At 45.7% G+C, this 27171-nt stretch overlaps 1 protein-coding gene across 7 annotated transcripts in view; it reads right to left on the minus strand.

Annotated features, from left to right (window-relative positions):
* Positions 1–21977, minus strand: part of LOC114498404 (metal transporter CNNM4) — a 75516-nt gene extending 53539 nt beyond the window's left edge. For 2 of the 7 annotated variants that reach the window (XM_036030093.1, XM_036030091.1), the window contains exon 1: positions 20470–21972. In XM_036030093.1, coding sequence (XP_035885986.1) covers positions 20470–21871 — 1402 coding nt within the window. In that variant the 5' untranslated portion in view covers positions 21872–21972. Of the gene's footprint in view, positions 1–20469 lie in introns of all 7 variants that reach the window. The other 5 variants (XM_036030090.1, XM_036030089.1, XR_004904097.1 and 2 more) reach the window with 4 other exon arrangements.
* Positions 21978–27171: the final 5194 nt, after the last annotated feature.

The following is a 27171-nucleotide window of genomic DNA, read 5'->3' on the forward strand; positions in this document are numbered from 1 at the left end:
TTAAGTGACTATTAATAGTGCCAACCTCAACCAGTAGGAGGAGAGGACAGCCCAGCCACATGCAGGCAGGGCAGGAGAGAACCCAGGAGGACACAGAAAAGTAGCAGAACCCCTGCACAGCCGTCCCAACCCACACCCCTCAGCTCCAAGGTGGGAGGGTGATCCCCCACAGAGAAGGCTAGGCTGAGAGGGGCAGGATGAAGCTGTTTAATCAATAAGCAACTTAAAAGAACACTGAGGAGGTCCTTCATTTTAACATAAATTAATATATATTATCAGACCATGGAGACTAAAACAGTGCAGACTAAAAACTGTTGAAAAAAAGAGCATTTTTTTCTTCAGGATTTGGTAGTATGTGTCAAAATGTAAAATGTCCCTGGCTGGTGTAGTTCAGTGGATTGAGCACAGGCTGCAGCGTGACAGGCAACCACACATTAATGTTTTTCTTCCTCTCTTTTTCCCTCCCTCCCTTCCCCCCTCTCTAAAAACAAAGAAAGTCTTTTTAAAAATGTAAAATGTATAAAATCTGGACTCAGCTAATCTTCCACTTCTAAGAAAAACCTTAATACAAAAGAAATAGCCTGCCAAAGTGAGAGGTGTGCCTAGGAGGGTCTGCCCAAGTACTTTATGGTACAGTACTGCAGCCACTGAAAAAAGAGGCTGACGCACAGAAATTTAAAGAGATGGTGCTCACTATTTGTGTACAGCAGAAAAGCTGCAGAACAGGATAGTAAGAGCACTCAATAGCAGTTCCTCATGCTTTGGCTTACTGCATTTTAAAATCAGTATATATTATTTTATTTTTTCCTTTTATAATCAAAAGAGGTAAGAATGTGATATCTCATTTTGAGAGAGGGAGACAAGCAATATAGTTCATTGCTGACTTACTTGAAGAGAATGTACCAAAAATATTTGCATTTTGGATGGTGGAATAAGAGTGACTTTCATTTTTTTAAATATTTTATTGTTTATACTATTACAGTTGCCTCAATTTTCCCCCCTGTCCTCCCCTACTCCCTCAGGCAACCCCCACACTGTTGTCCATGTCCATGGGTCCTGCATATATGTTCTTACACTAATCCCTTCACCTTCTTTCAACCAGTCCTCTCTTCCCCTCCCCTCTTACAACTCTCAGCCTGTTCCATGCTTCTATGCCTCTGATTCTGTTTTATTCCTTAGTTTATTTTGTTCATTAGAGTCCACTTATATGTGAGATGATATGATATTTGTCTTTCACTAACTGGCTTATTTCACTTAGCATAAAAGTCTCCGGGTCCATCCATGCTGTTGCAAAAAGTGAGCTCTTTCTGTTTTACTCTGGGTAGTACTCCATAGCGTAAATGTATCACAGCTTTTTTATCTATTCATCTACTGATGGGCACTTGGGCCGTTTCCAGATATTGGCCATTGTAAACAACATTGCTATGAACATTAGAGTGCATCGGTTCTTCTGAATTGGTGTTTCAAGATTCTTAGTATATATTTCCAGAAGTGGAATCACTGGGTCAAAAGGCAGTTCCATTTTTAATTGTCTGAGGAAACTCCATACTGCTTTCCACAGTGGCTGCACCAGTCTGCATTCCCACCAACAATGCACTAGGGTTCCCTTTTCTCCACATCCTTGCCAGCATTTGTTGTTTGTTGATTTATTAATGATGGCCATTCTAACTGGTGTGAGGTGATAAATCACTGTGGTTTTAATTTGCATCTCTCTGATGGCTAGTGATGTTGAGCAATGACCCATTGACATGTGACTTTGTATGTACTCTTTGGACAAGTATCTACTCAAGTCCTTTGCCCATTTTTTAATTGGATTGTTTGTCTTCCTGGTGTTGAGTCGTATAAGTTCTTTATATATTTTGGAAATTAAACCTTTGTCTGATGTATCATTGGCAAATATGTTCTCCCATGCAGTGGGTTCTCTTTTCATTTTGATGATGGTTTCTTTAGCTGTGTAGAAGCTTTTTAATTTGATGTAGTTCCATTTGTTTGTTTTTTCCTTTGTTTCCCATGACCTAGGAGATATATTGGCAAATATACTGCTACACGAAATAATCTGAAATTTTATTGTCTATGTTTTCCTCTAGGATTTTTATGGTATTGTGACTTATATTTAAGTCTCTTATCCATTCTGCATTTATTCTGGTGTATGGTGTAACCTGGTGGTTTAGTTTCCTTTTCTCACATGTACCAGTTCAGCTCTCCCAACACCATTTATTAAAGAAGCTGTCTTTACTCCATTGTGTGCTCATGCCCCCTTTGTCAAATGGTGACTTTCATTTCTGTTTTAAGATTTTATTTATTTATTTTTAGAGAAAGAGGAAGGGATGGAGAAAGAGAGGGACAGAAACACCAATGTGTGGTTGCCTCTCACGCGCCCCTACTGGGGACCTGGCCCACAACCCAGGCATGTGCCCTGACTGGGAATCAAACCGGCAACCTTTTGGTTCGCAGGCCCACGCTCAATCCACTCAAACCACACCAGTCAGAGCTGGTGACTTTCATTTCTTAATCTTTTCTACTTTTCTCAAAGCTTCTATAATAAATATACTACTTTCTTTTTACTTTTTAAGCTTTGTTCACCTCCCCTGTGGAGTGTGCCAGTAGTGGACACCAGGATGGACTTAACCCTCACTCTCCCTTTTACTACTAGACATGATTGCTTCCAGTTTTTTCCTGCTGTCCCTGTAAGTCCATCATTTAACCCATGTGATATGTCAATATATTTCAACATGTATTTAGGTCAAAAGTTCCGTGCATTGACAAACTTCCAAATTGTCTTCTGTATATTAGGAGGCCCAGTTTGCACTTTCACCAGCACAAATTATATTCAGTGGTTCTTTTTTTTTTTTTTAAAGATTTTATTTATTTCTTTTTAGAGAGGGAAGGGCGGGGGAGAGAGAGAGAGAGAGAGAGAGAGAGAAACATCAATGTGCGGTTGCTGGAGGTTATGGCCTGCAACCCAGGCATGTACCCTGGCTGGGAATCGAACCTGGGACACTTTAGTTCCCAGCCCACGCTCAATCCACTGAGCTACGCCAGCCAGGGCTATATTCAGTGGTCCTTGATGTATTCGTCAACCACTATCACAGAGGCTAAACATGCAGCGGGTACTCAATAAGGCGAGTATTCAATAAATACCACCAATGAAAGAACTTGAAAAAACTGCATTATAATTGGTTATGTTTTTAAAGGAAAGAAATAAAAACAGAAGGCAAGACAAAGAGATAAAGAGAGTAAAGTAGAAAACAAAAGAGAAGGTGATAGGAGGGCAACCACAGGAAAAGAAGAAATGGAAAAGCAAACACAGTAGCCCACTTGCCAAAACAGACAGAGGTCCACAGAGAAAAGGATTTCTAGACACTTCCTGGGAGACTTGCCCCACCACCCTGAGCCAGCACCTCCCATGCAAACGGGAGAGAGCACTGGCTGTCCAGAACCTTTTAGAACAGTGTCTCCAAAGGGGCACTCATCCAACACAAACAACCAATTTTAGCTTTTGTTTATAAACAGGCTGACCAAGATCCCTGGAAGGAAATCCCCCGAATTAAGCAAGCACAAGGATGTACAGAGGCAACCTCCTGACCCTGCCAGCCCTGTCAATCAGCATAGAGGAAACAGTAACCATGGAGTCAGGGCTCAAGAGTTAGCCAAAATAATTTAAAATTATTAAGAAAACTATTTGAAACATTGATTTATAATCACTGTCAGTACTGACAAATCCCACCTTGAAAAAGGATATAACATATGTGCTAGAGATAATATGAATGGTAATTATTAACAAGACATTTAGAAATTATGGTTATTTCACCTCTACCTCTTATTTATTTTAATCTTCACCCAAGAACATTTTCTCATTGCTTTTAGAGAGAGAGGGAGGGAGGGAGAGAGAAAGGGAGAGAAACATCAGTTGGTTGGCTGCCTTCTTACACATGCCTCCATTGGGATGGAACCCACGACATGTGGGCATGTGATCTAAGTGGGAATCAAACCCATACATAACCCTTGGGCCTGTGGGACGACGCTCCAGCTAACTGAGCCACACCAGCCAGGGCTCATCTTTACATCTTTAAAAAAATACGTGTTTGTTTCATAATATATGTATTAGAAAACAGTACATGTATATATATAACTTTTGAATGAATAGAGGTACAAATTAAAATTTTTTTGTAATGATCACAAAATTTTGGAGAACTCCCTTTAGAACAGCCTTATAAAGATGGTAAGGCCTTAGTTGTCCCTTCCCACAGCAGGCACTCAGGTGTCCCCTTCAGGGCCCACCTTCCCCCAGCCACAGAGCCGCTAGGGTACACACAGGGTAGCACGTGGTGGGAAGCATGGTCCAATTGCTGCTCTGGATACTCCTCCTATGACTGACCCCACTCTTCACGGGAGAGAATTGAGGCTCGGAGAGGTTGCCAGGACCACCCCAGGAAGGGTGAATAAGCTGGGATTCAGTTAAGAAGCTTCTCCAAACAGCCTTCACTCAACCAGAAAGCCCTAAGGGTTAAGCTGTACAAACAGGATGTCAGGAGACCCTAAAGTTCTCTTTCACTCTTCATGCCATTGATTTTTCACTTAGCCAGTAGTCACTACTTTTTAAATCTTTTATTATGGAAAATATCAAGCATACAGAAAGGAGAAGAAATAATACAATTATATCTTCAGGGCCCTTCACCTAATTTCAACTAACTCCCTTGGCCAATCTGGTTTCCTCTTTCTGCCTACCCACTTCTCTGGCTTATTTTGAAGCAAATCCCAGATTTTATCTGTGAACATCTATAAATTTTACAAGCATTTTAGTAAGTAAAGACTCTTTTTAAAAGCAAAACCACAACAGTAATACCACATACAGTAATTCCTTAAGATCATTAACATCAACAGTGTTCTAATTTCCTTCTAATTTTTTTCACATCAAACTAATTTTTACATGATTTTTTGATACTGGTAATAAAAGTAGAAAGAAGGAAATTAAGATCACTTATAATCTGGCCTTCCAAAGATAACAACTGTTAACTGAGTAGTACTTTCTTTGGCTTTGAAAATTAATACAAATAGATAAAATACTACAATGATGTTTTTGCCACACACTGGATCATCATGTATTGTCTTGTATGCCACTTTTTAAATGCTTCACATTCTTTGCCTTTTCCTAAAAACATTTTTAAAAATTGAATGGCCTCATCATATTTCACTGTTCATATGTGCAAATAATCCTAATCCCCACTAGGCTCTCAAATTGGGCTCTTCCCGTTTTTGCCGTTACAGAAATCCTTGTAATAAATATGTTTGGGGTATATCTCCATGTCCTTCAGACAGATTTCTAGAAGGGGGATCACTGGGTCAAAAGACAGGGTTTGGTTTTTGGGGTTTTTTTTAAGTTTCTTAAATTACCCAAGGAAGGAGTTCACACCTAATGCTGATGTCTGCGACCTCAGTGATGTGGAAAACTCCCCTGGAGGACACAGCCAGAAATGGCCCAAAAGGCAGAGGAACACACAGTACTCAGGCTTTAGGCAGCAGAAGAAAATGAAGTGGAGAAATGACCCTGGCAGGAATGGCAATAATAGGCTAGGAAAGGCAGGAGGGAGGAAAGTGATCAGGAGATGTCCGGTGAGTTCCCTCCTTTTGACTTTGCATCTCCCTTCCCACCCAGTCCTCTCTTCTCAGGACCCTCTTGGCCCGTTCCACTGTCATCCCAGCTCATGGCCATCTGACCCCCACCACCCAGCAGGAGTCCTCTCCTTCTCGTATCTCTGCTTACAGAGCCACAGGACCCATTCTCTAGACCTGTGTGTGCAACCAGCTAATAATCTACAGGCAAATCGACCCCAAAGCTGGACCATGGTTAACGAGCCCACATGTCCCATGTTTGTCATGGAGCTGTAGCAGGAAATTCTAAATGCTTTGCTGAATGACATCAACCTACATTAAGTCCAGAACTAGGTTTCTACTGAACTATGCCCATCACACACACTCACACAAAGAAAAAGCTTTATTTTTTCTTTGGTGAACCCAGTTGGTAACTGGTAATCATATAACAAATGTTCCCAAATTTACTACTAAAGTCATTCTAGGCCTTGATTTCAAAACCTGAAGAGGGAGTAAAACTGCACCAAGATCTGACCTAACGTGAGAGGCCTTCCTTTACTGGTTCTCAGAAGCAGAAGTGTGTGTGTGTGTGTGTGTGTGTGTGAAGGGGACTATACAAAAAGGGTGAGAATATTACTTGATGTGTTCAAACTTGCTCACCTAAACTGAGAGATTAATTATAAGAGGGAAAAAAACTTAATTATTAAACCTTTATTTTCCTGCCACAAAAAAAGCAGGGATACCTCGAAATATCTTCCAGTGTTGTTCTTTTAGTTTTGTTCTTTTAATGGCAGGAAAAACAATTCCATAGATCTATCTCTCATGAAAATAGATGCCAACATTCTAAATAAGAATACTGGCAAATCAAACCCAGTGATGTGTAAATGATAATACATTATGACTAAGGCTTATTGCAGTCATGCAATAATTGTTATGGGTTAAAATTTAAAAATATGTATAAAGATAAATCATTCAATCATCCCAACAGGCATTTTAAAAGCATTTGGTAAAGCCCTGGCTGAGTCATTGGGCATCATTCTGCAAGGCAAAAGATTGCTGGTTTGATTCCCCATCAGGGCACATGCCTGGATTGCAGATTTGGTCCCCAAGAGAAGTGCATACGAGAGGCAACCAATTGATGTTTCTCTTCCTGTCTTTCTCCTTCCCTTCCCCTCTCTCTAAAAATAAATAAATTCTATTTTTAAAAAAACACTTGATATAATTCAACATATATTCAATATAAAAACTCTAGGCAAACTAAGAAAAGAAGGAAACTTGGTTGATCTGATAAAGAAAATCTACCCCCCAAAAAGGTCACAGCAAATTGTTAAAGTAGGAAGCTAAACATTAATAAAGGAAGAGAGCAAAGGGAATCAGACATTATTAAGCATAATCGACTAGGGAGCATAAGCCTGCATACTTCCCTAGGAAGTTACAACTTCACACACTCCCCAGAAAATCACCGGTGGGTTCCACAGATCACTGGGGGAAGGGATAAAGCAAGGAGGAGGTAAGTACATATGCAGCAAAAGCCAAGATGGCAACCACAGAAGCCTGTCAGTCCAGCCTGGGGAAAGGCTTAGATTGGATAAGACTCACAAACCCAGTAGATGTAGGAAATACATGGTTTAGGGGGTGGATCTATCAGACGCCTGGGAAGCTTGGGAAGTTGACTGGTTATTTTAAAAAAGAGTCTGATCCTTCCCAAGCCAAAAATAATGTAATTCCAGCTAACAAAGACTTCTGTCTCTCTGTCTCTCTCTTTCAGACTCTCCCTTGCCCTATAATAAGCACTTGCCCTTTTGTTTGGTGGGTTCTCTTTCCTTGTCATATATTCAACATATATATTCCTCGGGTTCTCTTTCCTTGAATATATTCAACATATATTAGCAGCTCCACAGATTCCAAACATAAGTTCCAAGCAGGAGCTTGGGTCCAGCAGCACAGAGACAGATCACGGCCAAGAACAGTGCTAAGCTACCTGGACAGGGTCAGAGACTACTTACGCCAAACTAATGGCACAGAATCTTTGGACACTGGCCTTTGTTTTGGCCTTGATGAAGATGAAGCTGGACTTTTTCAATAGCAGGATGGAGAGAAGACATGACATTGGGCACCCAGGGGCAGCCTTCTAACATTACTACGGCACAACCCCCTATGCATGGGTCTCTTGGAATGCTTTCCTTGGAACTCTGAAAGAACAAGATTTTCATCAGCAGCCAAATCATGCATAATGACATTTTTTAAAAGATGTATTCATCTATTTATTTTTAGAAAGAGAGGGAAGAAAGAAAGAGAGGGAGAGAAACATCGATGCATGAGAGATACATCAATTGGTTGCCTCTCACACACCCCCAACTAGGGACTTGGCCCACAACCCATTCAATTTGCAGCCACAATCCGGGAATTGAACCAATGACCTTTCCATACCCAGGTTGGTATTCAATCCACTGAGCCACATCAGCCAAGGTACATAATGACAGCTTTTCCTTGAGACATAGAATGAGACAATGATGCCCACTGTCACCAGTTCAACATGATCCTACATGTCCTTGCCAGTGAATAAGACAAGAACATGATATAAAATGTATAAAGTTTAGCAGTAATTAAATAAAACTGTCATTATTCACAGGCAACGTAATTATGTGTATAGAAATTTGAAAAATAAACTTCTTGGTCAAGTTGCTCAGTTGGTTGGAGCATCATCATGTACACCAAAAGTTTGCAGGTTCCATCCCCAGTTAGGACACATACCTGGGTTGCGGGTTCGATACCCAGTTGGGGTGCCTATAAGAGATAAACAATTTGTGTTTCTCTTTCACACTGATGTTTCTCTCTCTCTCCCCCTTCCCTTCTCTCTAAAATCAGTAAGCATATCCTCAGGTGAGGATTCAAAATAAATAAATAAAATAAACTATTAGCATTAATGAGTGAATGTAGCAAGGCCAATGGAGTCAAAGTCACTATACAGAAATTAACTATTATTTCTCTGTACTTGTGTGGTACAACAAAGAATATCTTTGGTCTTTGACCCTGGTTCCTGGCACAGGTTCAAAAGCTCTTGGAACTTCCTGATTAATAGTGGTATCTTTGTTATGGGAATGACAGGATTCTAGGTGGACCCCTAGATGGGGCTGGTCACCAGTAAAATCAAGCCAGGAACTTTCAGGTGCCCTAATTCCAGGGAAGGGACGGGGAGCTGGTGATTAAGTTCAATCAATAATTTACTGTATTTTTAGGACCATAAGACACACCAGACTATAAGACACACCTAGGTTTTAGAGGAGGAAAATAGGGGAAAAAATTTTGAAGCCAAAAATGTGGAAAATATTTAATAACCTGTGACCTTGCTCCCCCACCGCTCCCCCACCCATAGCAAGCCAGGTAAGCTACATTCAGACTATAAGACACACCACCCTTTTCCTCCCAGTTTGGGGGGGGGGGGGGTGCGTCTTATAGTCAGGGGGTGGGAAAAAAAAGGTAATCTGCCCTGACCAGTGTGGCTCAGCTGGTTGGGCATAGTGCTACAAAGCAAAAGGTTGCAGGTTTGATTCCTGGGAGTGTGTACAAGAGCAACCAATAGACTTCTCTCTCTCACATCAATATTTGTCTCCCTCTTTTTCTCCCTCCCCTCCCCCTCTCTAAAAATAAGTAAAATCTTAACAGAAAAAAAAAAATGAATCAATTATGCATAGGTAATGAAACCCTGATAAAAACTCTAGACTGTAGAGCTCAGTGGAGTTTCCTGGATGGTGAACAAACTGATATCCCCAGAGGGTGACATGCCCTGATTCCAGGACAGAGGGCAGGGAAGCTCTGCCTCCTGCACCGCTCTAGCCCTTATCCCATGTTTATCCTTTAAGATAAAGCTAATTATAAGGGTGCCACTTTCCTGGGTCATTGTGAGTCATTCAGTGAATTACTGAACCTGAGTCGTGGGAGCCCCCAAATGTACAGCTGGTTAGTCAGAAGTGCACAAGTGGGGGAACCCCACTTTTGGCTGGGGCCTGCTGGTGGAGGGCTCAGCCCCCAGACCTGTGGGATCTCATGCTAACTCCAGGTGATTAGCGTCAGAATTGAACTGCAGCCCACCCCAGTTGGAACAATTTGCAACAAATGGAGAAACTAAAACTTTAAAAACACCACTTAAAGTCACCAAATACCTAAAAATAAATCTAAGAAAAGACGTGTAAGGCTTCTACACAGAAAATGATAAAACACTGAAAGAAATTAAGAAGACATAAATACATGGAGGGGTAACTATGCTTATGGATCAGAAGACTATTATAAAGATGTCAAACCTTCAAGTTGACCTCTAGATTCAATGTAATTCCATAAAATTCCCAGGAAAAAGGCTAAAAATAGTCAAAACCATATTGAAGAACAAAGAACTGAGTACTTGACATCACCAGATATCAAGACTTATTAGAATCTGGAAGAGGATGTCAAGAGCACTAACCATAATGGATGGTAAGCACATGAAAATGCGCTCGTATTTAGTCACTGGGAAAATCGATAGGAAAATCACAATGAGAGAGTAGCACACACCTACCTGATTTGCTAAAATAAAATAAATAAATAGCTGATAATACCAGAGCTGTGGGGATAGAGGTGAGAACAGACATGAGCTCTCCGGAACACTATCTCATCTACGCCTGTACTGGGCCCTAGTGATTCTACTCCCAGAAATATTGCCAATGGAAATGCCCACAAATAGTCCCCAAAAGACATACACAAGAGTGTTCTTAGTGGCATGATTTGCAATAGTCGCAAACTGCAAACAATCCAAATATCCACCAGCAGTACCATTATGGTATATTTGTATCATGAATACTATTCTCCAACAAAAAAAGACTGAACTACAGGTGCACACAATGCAAATGAAGCACAAAACCTTAATGCTGTGGCAGCAGGAGCCAGACACAAAAGAGCATGCATACTATATGACTCACTTATAAAAGCTAATTAAAAAGTTAACTCAGGATCATTTGGGGGCAAGGCAGTGTCTTGGACAGGACAGTGGGGGGGTTTCTAGGGCACTGGCAATGGTCTGTTTCCTGAGTTCAGTGGTACACAAGGGCGTTCCTTTGTAAAAATCTAAGTTGTACACTTATGATTTATATACTTTGCTTCAACAAAAAGTTCACTTTAAAGCAAATCTAGGTGTGGTTGCAAGAGGTGGGAGGTGGTGGCAGCAAATGGGTAAAGGGGGTCAAAAGGTACTAACTTCTGTTTATAAGATAGATAAGTCCTGGGATATAATGTACAGTGTGGTGACTACGATTAATAATACTCAATTGTACATTTAATAGCTGCTAAGAGAGTGTATCTTAAAAGTTCTCATCACAAGAAAAAATTTTTGTAACTATGTGTGGTGATGAATATTAACTCAACTTATTGTGGTGACCAATTTATAACATATATATAAATATAGAATCATTATTTTATACACCTGAAACTTATATAATGTTGTATGTCAATTATATCTCAATTTTAAAAATCTAGAAATGACAGACCTGACTGGTGTGGCTCAGTGGGTTGGGCACTGTCCCACAGACTGAAAAGTCACCAGTTCGATTCCCAGTCAGAGCACATGTATGGGTTGTAGGTCCCTGGTTGGTGGTGTGCAAGAGGCAACTGACTAATGTTTCTTTCCCTCTTTTTGTTCCTCCTTTCCCCTCTCACTAAAATATAAATAAATAAAATCTTAAAAAAGAAACCTAGAACTGAAAGTAAATTTTCCAACCCAGAATTATTGGAGAATCTGAATCTTCCTATCTTTTTCATTATGTCTACAACCTCATTAGCAACAGCGATTAAGAGCTTGACTCTGGAGGGGAACAGTTTGGGGTTACCACTTAGTTGTCACCTGACTGAGGAAGATTCTCAGCTTCTCTGAGCCTCAGTTTCCCAACTCTAGCACTTGGAAGACTAGTTAAGTATTCAATGAAGGTTAACTATTAATGAGGACATCTTCCTCCCTTACGCTCTCTGCTCTACCCTTCCAGAGCTTTGGGGTTGGCCTCCTGGGGAGTCTCTGCGCCCTTGGATCCCTTCTTATCCCTGCTGCTTTCAGATCATAGCCTCATCCCTCCCTCACTGATATCCCAGGGAGGGAGCAGGCAACTGGTGAATCCTGAACCAAACCGAAGTCCATGTGGCCAGGCCCTTTCCCCGACCACCTCCAGAGCAGCCATCCTCAGATTATGCTCCTGCCCTTAGAACACAAATATGCTGGCAATCAGGATGGCAAGCTTAACTTTTTCCAATTTTCAGGAAACAAATTATTAAATAAATGAGGAGAAATGCCTCAGTTTCAAGTTTCTCTTCCTTACATTTTTTTTCTTAAGCTCTGGCTTCTGTTACCCTTTATATACACACGAGAGTTAGGATAAGATAGTATCTGAATTAGCATGTAATTATATAGTGGAGTGGAGTGGGCTCTTTTGACCTCAGTGTATTCATAATTCCAAGAAAGGCACCACGCCCAGACAGTGGGGCAACCTGCCACCTGAGACAGTGTGAGAACCACCATGGCCCAAGTTGGTGTCAATGCCAACAGGGGTGCCTTTTGGACAGTAATAACAGTAATTTTTAAAATAGCGAACATTTACTGCATGATGACATGGTTCCAGGCACTGAGCTAAGCATTGTACGTGCCTTACTGAATTTGGTCCTCACCGCAACCTGAGCTGGATACTGTCATTAATGTGGATGACCAAACCACCGGCAACCAAACAAATTTTTCTGAGACCAAGAGCCAGTCACTATTTTGAGCCTTTCATGAAATAAACACCACTGAATAAGCATTTGCTCACTTTTTAAATTTGGGAAGTTTGATAAGACATGAATATATGTTTGAAACAGGACTCCAGGTGAGAGTTCGAGCATGTGTGTGAGAGAGAGAGAGAGAGAGGGAAAGAGCCTGCCTAGAGGGGGTAAATGTGTGTATGAGTCAGCCTGCCTGTGTGTGGGTGTGTGTTTAAACATGCCTAGGAGGGGTGAGCCTGTGCGTGGGGGGTGAGTGTGTGTGTGTAGTGAGTGTATGTGGGAGTAAGCCTGTCTTTGTGTGCAGGGGGGTGAGTGTGTGCGCACGTGTGTGTGTAGTAACTATGTGTGGAAGTGAGCCTGTCTGTGTGCGGATGACTGTTCTGTGGGAGTGAGCCTATGTCTGTGTGTGTGGGGGGCGGGTGGTAAGGTGTGTACAGGAGAAAGCCTATCTCTGTGGGGGGGGGGGGGGCATTAAATGTATGTGGTGGTGAGTATTATGTGCAAGTAAGACTGTCTCTGTGTGCAAAGATATGTGGGGAGCTGTGTCTGTCTGTGTGAGCCTGTCTTTGTGAGTGTGCCTATCTGCAGGGGATGAGTGTGTGTGCACACAGTGTGTATGTGTGGGAGTGAGCCTGCCTCAGGTGGGGAGGGGAAAGAGAACCTCTTTCCATTCCAGGCTCCTGGGTGCCTGCTGGCCAGGGACCAAGCATTCCAGAGAGCCCAGGAAACCAGTCTGTTGAGAACCGTGTCCAAGTCCAGGTAAGAGGGCCCTGTAGCTGGAAGAGACCCCGTGCCCTCCGGGGAATGCTCTGACAACACCAGGTATAACCCTGGCAGAGAAGGCTCGCCTCGTCACCAGAGTACTGCTGGGCCTTGGCCCGTGGAAATCCTCCCAGATGCCCCTCCCCAGAATCCCAGAGATAAAAAAAGAATGTCATTGCTTATCGGAAGAGAAATCTTAAGATCCAATCTAAACACTCTTCCAAATTATAAGTAGACCATGATTTCAACTTGAAAATACACACGGGCAGGTAATGGGAGAGAGCATGCTATAAAAATGAAAATGATTTTCATCTTGTTGTTTGTGCTGTGTGTTTCAAGATTTTTTTAATTAAGAAAAAACAACCTTAAATTAAATTCCTAAAAGAGTTATTGCAATAACTCAAAATATTAAAAGTAGTTCTTTCTAGGTCACAAGCTCATGGATTGTTTTGTAGATTTTTGTGTTTTCTAAAGTTCTAGCCAAGAACTATACTTTTTAAAAAATAATAACCACTAGTAAAAAGAAAATCACATAATAAATGAGCAGGAATAGACTGAGCAGTCCAGATTCTGGCCTACGAAATGAGCTAGTAGTTCCTCACATAGCCACAAAGCCTCTGACAGCAGGAGGTCTCCGCACACTCAGGTATGATAGGACTGGTAATCTGAGGTTCAGGACAGGCCAGCTGTGCCCACAGCAGGCAGAATGGCTCACAGGAGAGGATGGTGCTGGATCAAACGGCAACAACAACACCAGAAAGCCGCTCCCCATCCTTGAAGCTGAGGATCATCTTAGGCACCTGAGGGAAATTCTGTAACCCTCACATCCTTCTGGCAAGTTCTACTGAGAAGTTAAAAAAAAAAATCCCTACAACAAAAGGGAGGTTTTGAGAGAGAGCCAGCTTAGGACAAGAAAGGCAGTGGGTCCTCCCCATAGACTGGGCTGAAAGAACCAGATGACCGTGCCAAAATCAGTCATCGTCATGACAGTGACAGAAGGGCCTGGTCTACCTTCCCCATATCTATACACACACTCCTCTCTCTGGCTGTGGCAGCTTTTTTTTTTTTTTTTTAAGATTGTATTTATTTATTTTTAGAGAGGGAAGGGAGGGAAGGGAGTGAGAGAGAAACATCAATGTGCAGTTGCTGGGGGTCATGGCCTGCAACCCAGGCATGTACCCTAACTGGGAATCAAACTTGTAACACTTTGGTTCACAGCCCGTGTTCAGTCCACTGAGCTACGCCAGCCAGGGCTGGCAGCTTTTTAATAATGTCTGATAAACAGTTCACTGCCCCTGCCCTCATGAGACTAAAACGAGAGGGAACCTGCAATTTGAGGCAACATTCCTTTCCTCAGGATGGCCTCGCTGTTCCAGTACCCCAGCTCATCTGTGTAACAGCATTAACTCGCAGGAAGCAGTGGAGGAAGAAGGCATGTGGTGGCCTGACCTCAAAATCCTTTTAGAAGGGGCTAAGAAGCAGTCACAATACACAAAAGCCAGTTTACCATACATTGGCCTAATAAGCCCATTCCTCATCCTGTGTGGTCTAGTTCAAGCTCTTTCAGGAGAGTCACAGAGGTGGGAAAGGCTATGCCTATTCATCCTGGAAGACCCAGGTACAAGGTCACCTCCTCTGGAGTGCCCATATTTCCCAAGACAAGTCCCTGTCCCTTATCTATTTCTTCTGCAGGATGTCCTGTGATTTTGTGTTTCTGTGGTCTCATCTATTTTCAAACTTACACATCTGTTCAGTGCCTCCCATCCCGACCAGAGGAGTCCAGGAAAACTCTGGAGCTGGGCTTTCCAACGAAAAATATGTGACTGAGAAGTAAACACCACTATGATCTCAGTATGATCTCGAACCTAAGAAAAATTCTTATTAAGGCATAGACGTAAGACAGGGCCTTCCAGGACACAGAGAGCTCTAGGACAGAACTGCAAACAGGACAGGGAAACAATGCCCAGTCCTGGCTCCTGGGGAGAAGCTGCCCACAGACTGTGCACTGCCAGTCAGGGGAAGAGGTGCCAGGTTCCCTGCCCACACGCACCACACTAAAAAAATGAGGAGGAGCCTGGGCAGTGTGTCGTGTGCTGCCCCACTGGCAGCCCTGCCCTAGCAGGCAGCTCCTGTCACTCTCTCAGATACACCTGCCTCCAGGCAGCTTCTCGAGATCAAATCACCAGCCCAATTCAGACTGTTTCCAGGTGGAGTTGCCTGAAACCAGGTGCACGGCTGCCTTCAATCCGGCCCTTGAGGCTGCCCTCTCCCAGCGCCTCGTAACAGCTGTCCAAGCCACCGTCTAGGTCACCCTAGCAGATCTCTACAGGAGACTCCCCAAACTATGCCTGCTTGGCTCCTTCCCATCTCTCCCAGGAGTCACTCTGGCCAGGCTTCTGCCTTCTCCACATGTTTGGCCTACTCTCAGCTGATTCCAGACCTCTTCAACTGGTCCTGGTCTCACTCCCAAGCCCCAGAAGAGCACTTTCACCTGCTCACCTGCCAAGATGGGCTGCACCTTCATACTGTTCAGTGGGGCACATGACCAGCAATGTAGGCTTCATCTGAGAACCCATCAGAGATGCAGCCTCTCAGGCCACACCCAGACCCATTGAGCTCAAATCTGCATTTTAACAAAACTGTCCAGGCAGTTCAGGTCCACAGTCAAGTATGAGACACTCTTGTATGTACAAGGCTGGGCACAAGATGTCCAATAAAGGGTCACACCATTATTATTTACCACTACACCCTTCCCCCAACCCTTACAAAACTGGCTCTACTCCCTCTTCTCCCCACATATACTACAGTATATGACAACTACATGACAACACTGTCAACCGGAGCCCAAACCAGAAACCTCAGCTGTTTACAACCACTTGCCAGCCCTGGTTTCTCCGTGAGGATCAAGAGTCCTATTGTTTGGACTTCAGAAGCACCTTGAAACCCTGGCCTTCCTTGGCCCTACTGTACCTACCTGAGCAGTATACAGCTAAACTCCATCTACATGTCCGTTTCTCTGACAGTTCTATGAACAAGGCTGTGTGAGTCCTCTCTGGTTCCTAACAAATGCAAAATCATGCAGTGCTCTTTCTTGACTTTATAAAGTAGTTTCAGGAATAAAAGTAAGTGGGGGAAGTGTGATGTAGCACACATACAAATACAGGAGGAGTTCTGATGAAATTATTTCTCGGGTTTTTTTCCCTCCATTATATAACCTGCAAACTTTCTATGAGGAGCCTAATAGATCCAAGGTCACTTCATGGGTCAGTGACTGAGCTGGGTGAAGTTTAAACCCAGCTCTTTACAGGGGCTAGAAGATTATAAAGTAGGTGGGGAAAGATAGGATGACTAAAGAGGAACTAAGTGCCTGGGAGGGGCAGGAATGTCACAGAAGGAGGGGCACAGTGGAAAGCTGAAAGGTAGGCTTCAGTGTTGAACTTGATCTCCTGACCTTATGGACCTCCTTGTGGAGAGTTCATTCATGCTTTCCATCAGGGTCTGGGAGAACATCTGCGGGCAGGAAAAATGCGGCTGGGCCAGGAATAGCCCAGGGAGCTTTTGTTCTAAGATTTCCAGCTATAAACAAATTCAACCACAACACCTCACTGCAAACAGTTCTAAGTGGGGTTTAAGTGGAAAGGCCAAAGTGCAAATTGCACCAGCCCTTCTCAGTGCCCTAACAGCTCTCACCAACTAGAGGGTCTTAGTCCTGAGGTCCTGCAGCACCTGGCATTGTGTCTGGCACACAGTATGGATCCAATACATATCTAATGATAATTGCCTTGAATTGAAAAGCAGAAGCAGCTGGAGCTCCTTGCCTTAGTCTAGGGGAAGCCCAGCCCCTATGCCTGTCTCTCATTATGCAGGAGCATACTCATCATTTATTAATATTAATGCATGAAGCTATATAAACTTCTGATGGTCAAAGATCACTTACAGAGAAAGTAAGTATGTGAGTGAGGCATGGGGAAAGGGAACCATGAGTCACACTCAAGACCTCAAACTGTACTCCTCAGTCCCTGACCCAAACCACGAATACACGTGTCACTGCAGGAGTTCCTCCTGTCTTTCTTGGTGCAGCTAGAAAAGTCAAGCTCCCATTTTTCTTTATCCATTATCAGCCCCTCAAAATCCTAACACTACTGAAATGGGGATAACTCTCTCTCAAACCTGAGAGGCCATTCATTCAGTGACTTTTTATTGAGATCTGCTCTGTGCCAAGAACCATTCCAGGGGCTAGGGAACATCAGTAGCAAAACAGAACACCCTGCCCTTTGGAACTTATATTATAATGGGAGGAGATGACAATAAACAACACAGTGAATTCATATATTACACGGCTGTTAGAAAGTCATATGTGCCATGAGAAAAAGAAAAATCAGCACAGGGCGGGGAGATCAGGGAGGTCAGGGTGGGATGGGGGTTACACTTTTGAACAGGGTAACAGGAAGACCTCACCAAGAAGGTAAAGTTGAAGTAGACATTAGGGAGGGGAGACAGTGAGGCGGCTGAAGAACATTCCAACTGAGGAAACAGCCATGGCAAATGCCCCAAGCTGGGGCATCATGGTGTATTCCAGAAACAGCAAGAATGCCAGTAGGGCTTGCCAGACAGTCATCCAATTATTTGTTGTTTGTTCATTATTTCATTCATTCGTTCATTCATTCATTCATTGTGTAACAAGCATTTACTGTTCCTCTCTTTTTTTTTTCTTTAAGATTTTATTTATTTATTTTTAGAGAGGGAAGGGAGGGAGGTGTGGGGGGGGGGGGGAGAGAGATTGATTGATTCAATGTGCGGTTGCTGGGGGTTATGGCCTGCAACCCAGGAATGTACCCTGGCTGGGAATTGAACCTGGGACACTTTGGTTCCCAGCCTGCGCTCAATCCACTGAGCTACGCCAGCCAGGGCACTGTTCCTCTCTTAAGGCAATGAATGATGAAAACACTAATAGGATGGGATCTCTACCTCAAGGACCTTATAATGTTGCGAAGCAAGGAAGAATCCAAATGACTTTGCAAGATCAGGTACAGCTCAGAGCCCTCACCCAACCTGGAGGTGCTGAAAAGTCCACTGAAGCACAAGCACATCAGCTCTGATTTTAATGGTTCTAACAATGTTGGCTCACTTGTTTTCCTCAGCTGAAAAAGAAGCCTCCCAAACCCCAGATTTGTAAAGAAAATCTCTTAGGTCACAGGTGTACACTAGGCTTGCCATGTTCTAGATTCCCTCAGACTAAAAAGGTAGATGCCAAATGTGGAAGAGACCATACTGGGGGGGCCAGTGGCATGAAGAACAGCATGGCAGTGAGTTAAGACAAGAAACTGGGAGGTGACAGCATGAAGTCTAGGGTGTGCTCACTTGGGAGACCATCCATCCTGTCACACCCACATCTTCAGGGCTTCATGCTGCACGGGGCAGACTGCACCTGAGTTTCCATGGAATTATCAGCACATCTTTTGTTAAGGAGGAAGGCTGGCAATAAGGAGAGTTCTACTCAGTACAGCTCAGGCCTGAGAGACGCTAGCTCTGTTTTCCTAGCTTCATGAAGTGGCTTTCTTTTTCTTTTTCTTTTTTTTTATTTTAAGAGTCCAATGATGGCCCTGCTTCCCAAGACTCAGGAAGCTCCCACCCTGTGAGAGCTCAGCCCTACTGATCAGGGGCTGGGAAGCCTAGCCAAGCCCATCCATTCGGGCTGGAACCAGAGCTGGACTGAATGATTCACACATGATTGTTGGGTGGGTCACAAGCAAGAGTCCCAAAGACTACAGGGGTGCTCAGGAGCAAGCTGCCCTATTGAGTTCTAACCAGGTTCCTGATAGAGGACATAGGAGAAGTCCTCAGACGAGGCAGGGTGGGAGTGGAGCACAGAGCGTCACTTCTCTGTTCCAGGCTTGGGTACCTGGGAGAAACAGGTTCGGGGGTCTACACTCCAAAGCTCCAGGGAGGCAATACCATCACCAGCAGCCACCTCCGTCCCTCCAGTCCCCGTGCAGTCTCCACTGGGGCTTACATTACGCAAGTTCTCCTTATCTCTGGTGTTGAGGTGCAGTCTGTCTAACTGGAAAAGACTGTGTACCAATCCCCCACCCTGGCAGTGACCCAAGCATCTTTTCAGACCAAACCTGGCCAGGCCAGCTCCTTCCCATCCCACCAACATTCTGTTCCAAAAAAAAAAAAACAAAAACTGACAATGAGGGTCTGGGGCTTGCTCCCAGCTAGGGTTCAGGAGTTGCTCCTGGCACTCAGTGGCCTGGGAGGCTTAACAAGCAAAGTGCCAGGTTTAGGATGAGCTCCTCCCCTCCTCCATTCCTTCACAAAAAGCTTCTCTTTCTGCCTCCTCACTCCCTGTGGCCTAGGAGGGTTTTATTCCATAATTGGCTTGTTTACTGCCACTCTGAGGGCTTGGAGTAGCAGAGGTGGGAGGAAAGATTGTTGGAAGAAGGAAAGGGGTGTGTGCCCTGAGCTTCAAGGTTGGTGAGTAAACCCTTCAAGTGCTTCTGACAACCTGAGGACAGGTCAAGAACCCATGTGAGAAAAAACACAGGGAATGCAAGGCAAGCTGAAGATTCCAGCAGACCAAGGAGGGAAGCTTATGCTTGATGCCTGGGAAAGGCAGAACGATAACCAAAACTTAACCTGCTTGCTTCTGCTGAAGAGTCAAAAGCATTACTTGGCACTGCTCTGAGCTCCCAATCGGCTTCCGTGGGCTAGGAGTTCCAGTGATACCACTCCCCTGCTCACAGACCTCCCTCCCATGGCTCCCAGCTCCTAGCAAACTTACCGTCCTGACCAGGCTCTCCCACACCGACCACTCATCAGCAGAGACTATATCCCCCCAGAACAGGACCACCTGCTGGACCACAAGTGTATCCTTTTTTGCTCCTGGGGTTCTCTCTACCTCAAGTACCAAGTCTCTCCAACTTTTATGGCTGTTCTCAGACACTCCCTCCCCTATGAAAGTTTTCCCAGTTCCCCAGCCCCTTCCCCACACCACCTCAACCAGATTTGCATGCTCCCTGATCTAATCACTTTGACCCAGTGCTGGCCTCAGTAAGGCATCTGCCTTCATCTGGCCTGCTTGATACCTCCTTGAGGTCTTGCTCCATTCTCCAAGTACGCTAATGTCTTACTCAGCTTTGATTTACCTGAAGCAAAGTACAGGAACTGGCCCATAGCAGATGCTTAAGAATTGTTTTTGCTGCCCCCAAAACAGGTCACCTCAGAAGCCTAGAAAGTCATGGGCAAAGGGGCAGAGTCCCACTAAAGGAACACTACGATCAGCAGATGTAAAACAGGCCAGAGTGTGACCAAAGTTAGCCAGGAGCGCAGCTCAGGCCTTACCTTTCTTGAACTCCTCCAGCATGGCATCCAGCTTGGTGTCATGGAAGACAAAGTGCACAGGGTGGTTGTAGAAGCGGGTGATGGTCTTGAGGGGGGTGCAATCATCCGGGTCCACAAAGGCCAAGTCTTTGACATAGAGAATATCTACGATATTAGACTGCTCATCTTCAAACACAGGGATGCGGGTATAGCCACTCTCCATAATCTCGGACATTGTGTTGAAGTCCAGAATGGCATCGCTGCGGATCATGAAGCAGTCGTGGAGCTGAGTCATGATGTCCTCCACGGTTTTGGTTCGTAGTTCCAAGGCACCCTGGATCATATTTAGTTCCTCTTTCACGAGGTCATTATAGGGCTCTGTCACCTTCAACATCTCCATCAGCTTCTCCCGATTGTAAACAGTGCGAATCTCCTGGCCCAGAAAAAAGTCCAGGAGCTTGCTGATGGGAAAGCTGATGGGGAAGGTGAGTAGCATAAAGAATTTGGTAAGAATGATTGTGTTGGCACCCACAGCCAGCCCGTGTCGGGAGCACAAGGCCTGAGGTACGATCTCCCCAAAGATGACAATGCCAATGGTGGAGGAGGCCACGGCCATGAGTCCGGACCCGATAAGGTTGTCCAGAAGGATGGTGAGGGAGGTGTTGACCAGCACGTTTCCCAGGAGCAGCGAGCACAGCAGGTAGTTGCCCTTGCGCCGGATGGGCTCGATCTTGCGAGCATAGCGCCTCTCCTTTTCGGTACCACAGTTCTGCACAATGCGCAGTTCCATGGGGTCCAGGGCCATCAGCCCCAGGTTGAGGCCAGAGAAGATGCCCGACAACACTAACAGCACCAAAACGAGAAGTATGTGCAGCCAGAGGGGCAGAAACCTGCCCTCCTCCTCCACCATGTAGAGCAGTGAGTCCTTATCGGTCCACCTCTGCCAGGGCCCGTCCACGCCAGCCCTGGTGCACAGCGCGTACAGCTTCATATTCTCGCTCCTTCGGAGGAACTTGGTGAGCACCACCAGCATCCCGGATGTGTTCCCGCGGCTCACGTTGACCAGCTGCTGGACGACCAGGTCCTTGGTAAGTTCGGGGCAGTGGGTGGAGTTGTGGAGGGCCTCGGAATTGTCCACCTCGGTGAAGGAGATCAGGTTGCTGGAGATGGAGCCCAGCCTATGGCCGTACAGCCTCAAGTTCACTGTGCTACCCTCCGACACAAAGATGATGCCATCCGGGTTCATCCCACACGATTTGTTGCAGCTCGCCAGCCGCATGCCAAGGATCGCGCTCCGCTGGGGGTCTCCCTGGCCCCGGGCCCCCCGCGCCCACAGCAGCACCGGCAGCACCAGCGCCACCAGGTGGAAGCGCCCTCGGGCCAGCCCGCCGCCCGGGCGCCCGCCCCCGCCCGCCGGCGCCATGTTGCTCCGGCTCGGCCGCCGCTGCTCCCCGCGCCCCACCGCGCGGTCAGCTCGCGCCGTCGATCCCGCCGCTCCGCCGCCGCCGAGCCAACTGCCTGGGCGGCCGACCTGACGTCAGGTCAGCGCCGGCCCACGCCCCGCCGGTCCACGCCCATACGGCTCACGCCCCTAATTTACATGAGAGGTCCCGCCCCCCAGGCTCGCGGCTCTAGCGCCTGGACTTAAGAGATCCGGTGCTTAAGGTGGAGCGGGGCCTGGGCGCGGGAACCTCCCGCGGACACTGTCCGGCCCCCCCGCCACGCCCCCTTACACCCTTCTGACATCCCTAGGGCCCCGCCCACCTCGGCCCCTCCCCCTTACGTCCAATCCACGTCCGCGCCAGCCTCCGGCCGGCGATCTCCCCAACCTTCCTTCTTGGTGTTTCGCAGAGCGTTCCTCTTCCGCCGCCTAGTCGGGTCTGGCATCTTCTCCGTCCTCCTTCCGTGCCCCTTCCCTAGAAATGTTCGGCTCTTGGCCTGGGGTCTTCTCTGCCGGAGCCTCGAAAGCAGCACCGCGCTGTGCTCTGCCGAAAAAAAAAGAACAGGGGAACTTAGGAGCTTAATCCTGAAAGAAGTTGTCAAGTCCCGTGGCCTTGCAGCCTGACCCTTGGAGGCTGTTCTGGTCTCAGTACTCCTGCGTGTTTGCCGACCTTGCCCTAAGGCCAGCAGTACTTTCCCCCAACCCAAGGCTTCCTTTGGCCAGTGGCTTCCCTAGGGTGGAGGGGAAGTCAGGAACTAAGGCTATAGAATATACCCGCAGATAGAAGGGCTAGAATCTGGCCTGAACTTATTTCATGTCATTTCCATTTATAACACATTTATGGCACCTACTATGTGCCAGGCACTTGTTCTTGGTTCTGACAACATACCGTGAATATGCCAAAGTCTCTGCCTACTGGAGTTTACAATTAGAGTAGCAACAGGCAAAAAACAAATAATCACATACATAACATTCTTATCTAAGAGATGATGTCATTGTTTCTGTATTATAGATGAAGAACTTGAGGTAGCACAAATCTGGGTCCTTGCAAATCATCATCTGAACAGCAGGCTTGTGTAACTTTGGTAGGGCGAGTTGGAGTGTCTCTCAGGCCGTTTCTACAGCTTTGAAATGAGGGGAAGATGATGATGCAGAAGCACTGCACTAAGCTGTAGGAACACCTGGCCTAGGCACTGAACACCACAGGACATCTCCTTGAAGGTTCTTTGGTTGTGTAGTGTTGTTGCCTGCCCTTCCCAGACCAAACCCCTAACCCCAAATTGAGGTGGTGACTGGACAGCTGGAGCTGCTGCATGTGGAAACTGGAGCTGAGAGGTGGTACCAGGCGTAGTCCTAGCCCTAAATGATTGCTTCCTGGACAGCCCTGCCTTTGTGTCAGTCAGCAACTATGAATTGAGTGCCAAGCACTCAGGGTGTGTGGGGAAGAGAGTGGCTTCTGCCCTATTAGGGGGAAGGAGACAGACAAACATCCTTATAATAACTGCAGAGGTGCACTGAGGGGAAGATCAGGTGCCAATTTGGCCACTGGGTCTCAGAGCAGGTTTGTTCCCAGCTCCAGAGGCACAGAATCCACTTTCTTCTGTGTCCACACCAACCCTTGTGTTTATTTTTATTTTGGTATTTTTATTTTTATTTCTATTTGCCAACAAAAGCAACAATCAATACCAGCTTGAAAGAGTAGATCATACAGGGTTATAGGAGGAGGCATGGTGGGAGAGGCATGATTCAATTAATCGCTGTTAGCAGGGGCAGAGGGTCTGCATACTAGGCCAACCTGAAGTAGTCCCTTGCAGGTAGGTGCCTCACTGTATATTCCACAGTAAGTGCCAGGTTTTCAGGGAACATGAGCCTCAAGATGGGCACTGGCCAAGACAGAACAAAAGCAGAAAGCAGGGTCTTTGCCCCACAGTTCCTTCCATCTCCCCCAACCAGGAGGAGCTACTTGCATGGACCTGTCTCATGGCAAGCCAGCTCTCAGGGAGGCTTCTGGTCATCCCACCTCATCTCTTTCCAGATGGCTTCAGGACTAGTGCTCTCCCCCAGGCACTTTTCCATTCTATTATGGACCAATTGGCTATTTTTATTTTGCCTTTTTCAGACTGTACTCAGAAGCTCTGTACATATGCACTGAGTCCAGTGACAGAAGCCAACAAAAAGAAGGAAAAAATAAGCTTTTGAGATACTTCGGTGAAATACACCCATGCACAATTGTATTCATGTCTGTGATTAGTGAATAGGGCAGAGCCAAAGAGATGATTTCTCTTTGCTATCAGGGCCTTCAATCTGGCAGAGGACACAAGACTCCCTTGGTAAAATATAAATGCAGTATGAAGCAGAAAGTGTCACAGGAGGTATTGGAGGACCAGTCTGGAGTTCAGATGCATTTACTGACAGACTTGAGCTCCTGGTTAGGTCATTTAACCTTTCTGCACCTGCAGAGTTGAAAAATCTCCCCACAGAATGGTGGGAGCAACATGGAGATGGATGTATATTAATAGCAAAAGTGAGGAAGTCTGGAAGCAAGTGTGACTACTGTGAACCAGGCTGTGAAAGTGGCAGAAAGTAACCAAGTAAGGAGCCTGCACTCCATTCATGAGATCCTTGGATCTAACAGATCCCCTCTGGGTTTAGGCCCTGTGGCAGCATGTCTACATCTCCGTGGTTGAGCCAACTGCTCCTGGTCCTGTGCAGACAGTCTTGAAGTTTCATCACCCCTTCTCCTATACCTGGTGTTGTGCTGACACTGAGATTCTAATGGTGAATGGATGCTGACCTAGTACCTGGGATCTCCTGTCCCACTCCCAGGGATGGGGTCCTTCCAGCCTGAATTCTCCCTTCTCAACTGCTGGATCTCCACAATGGGAAACTGCTGACAGAAAAGATGCCTGTCTGGTGTCAGAGGTCAGAGCCTAGAGTCCCTCAGGGGACACTATGGTCCTTAGGGCCCCAGAGCCTGGATGGGAGCAATGAGACACCTCTCAGGGTGAGACACAGGTCACTGTCACTACATGCAGTGGCCTGTTCATCAGCTATTCATAATCTATAATGAACCTGAGCATTTGCAGGACACACACAAGCCATTAAATTGTCTTGGGAGGAACAACCATCCCTCCACAGAGCAAACATAGGGTGAGCTTAGATGATGCCAAACTCTGGTCATCCCATCAGGAGGAAGCATGAGGACCTGATGACACAATTTCTACCTGAAACAGACACTTCACTGAGTCAGAGGAAGGGGTTAAAACATTCTATCAGCAAGTCCAGGCCCATAAAAGGATGCCAGAATAGCAAGAGGAGGAAGCATTTGTATTAACTGGTCAGGCTTCAAGACTTCTGTGGCCATAGGACAAGTTGTTCTCCTTTGGGACAGGACCACGGGAAGCAGGATGCCTCACCATGGGGGTTTAGGCACAGCTCTGGAGGCACACTGGGGGTTTGGTTTGGTCGTGGATTGCCTGTGTGACCTGGGACTCTGGGACATTCCTGAGTGCTGATGAGAGGATGCCTGGCCCTGGTAAGAGCCCAATAAACATGATCGATAACCATGACGATGATGGAAATGATGTGGCTGAGATTTTTAAGAGGATACTTGAATTTCTTTAGTTCCAATATATCTCTCTCCATCGAACTCTAGCCCCTGTGTTGTATTCCCTTTCTTTTCCTGCAGAGGGAGAAAGTCAGTAGAGGATGATGGAGGAAGAAGGGAAACTGGGGGTGGGTAGAACTGGTAGAATGAAGCTGGAGGGCTTTCACAGCAACAAGAGGCTCAGGGTGCAAAGGCTGGTGAATGCGAAGGAGGGAAGCCTGATGCCTGTGGAAGACAAGGCCTGCTGGGAAGCTCCTGCTGGTACCAAAGTCCCTGTAAGGAGTCCCAGGCAGCATGGAATCTGACAAGCTTCTTCACGCTCCCCACACCTGGGACCAGGACTCTGCTTGCTGTCTCTCCTTGCTACTTCCTTCCTCCTCCCTTGGTGTACTGCAGCATCCTCCATTCCCAAGACTGGCTACCCCAGACAGCTTTTTCTTCTGGCTCCCAAAACACAGAAACCTTTTTTTTTTTTCAAGGTAACAAACACTTAGTGTTTATAAAGGCTTAAGAACAAAGTTCTTGGAGTCAGTCTCTAGTTCCTGACCCTTTTTCTTAGTTGGCCAATGGAGAAATGCTGTAGCAGAAATGTCATGGACTCTGTCCCTTACTAGCTTGTAAACTGAGATAATGTGCTTCACTCCTGAGGGCTTTGCTTTCCTTCATTTTTAGGATAAGGATTGAGAGACCCTTGTAGCCCTGGCTGGCGTGGCTCAGTTGGTTAGGTATTGCCCTGCAGAGTGAAGGGTCACCGGTTTGGTTCTTGGTCAGGACACATGCCTGGGTGTGGGCCTTGTCCCCTGTTGGGGCATGTGCAAGAGGTTAGTGACCAATGTTTCTCCCCTCTCTCCCTACCTTTCCCTCTCTAAAATAAATAAGTTCTTTTAAAAAGAGAAAGCTAGACTTGTCTGGCTGTATTGAAAGGATTAAATGAGCCTGTGTCTGAAAGCTACTGTCTGAAATTCAGTTCCTTTTCATTCTCCAGGGCCAGACTTTCACATGACATTTCATTCACTTATTCATTCGTGCATTTTTATATAATATTTTTACTGGGCTTTTAAAGTTGCCCACTTATATATGTTCATTGCAACAAATTCAAAAATATAAAGCATATAAAGTGAAAAACAGAAGGTTCCCTGACCCTCAATTCCCCCATCTCCCTCTTCATTTTCTTTTTTTCCATGCTCTGGAGTAGAGGCCACTTCCCACTGGCTTGAGAGTCCCTCAAGGCCAAACTCGTGTCCTTGTCATCTCCGTATCAGAGTTCAGCATTCCATCTGCATTTGTAGTATGAATTGGAGTTCCCTTAAAAAAGGAGTAGGAATAATACTGTTGGGGGCCAAGGGTGGGAAATAAGGAGGAACCACTTAGTAATTTATATATAAAATTACAACAGAGAAAACTCTTTTCATGGAACTATATATATTTTTTAAGTTTTTATTTCTTTTTAGAGAGAGGAGAAGGGAGGGAGAAAGAGAGGGAGAGAAACATCAATGTGTGGTTGCCTCTTGTGAGCCCCTACTAGGGACCTGGCCTGCAACCCAGGCATGTGCCCTGACTGGGAATCGAACCAATGACCCTTTGGTTCGCAGGCTGGCACTCAATCCACTGAGCCACACCAGCCAGGGTGGGACTATATTTACATGTTGATATAATTCTGCTCTATCCTATTTCT

Source organism: Phyllostomus discolor, chromosome 6 (genome assembly GCF_004126475.2).
Source record: "Phyllostomus discolor isolate MPI-MPIP mPhyDis1 chromosome 6, mPhyDis1.pri.v3, whole genome shotgun sequence".
NCBI lineage: Eukaryota > Metazoa > Chordata > Mammalia > Chiroptera > Phyllostomidae > Phyllostomus > Phyllostomus discolor.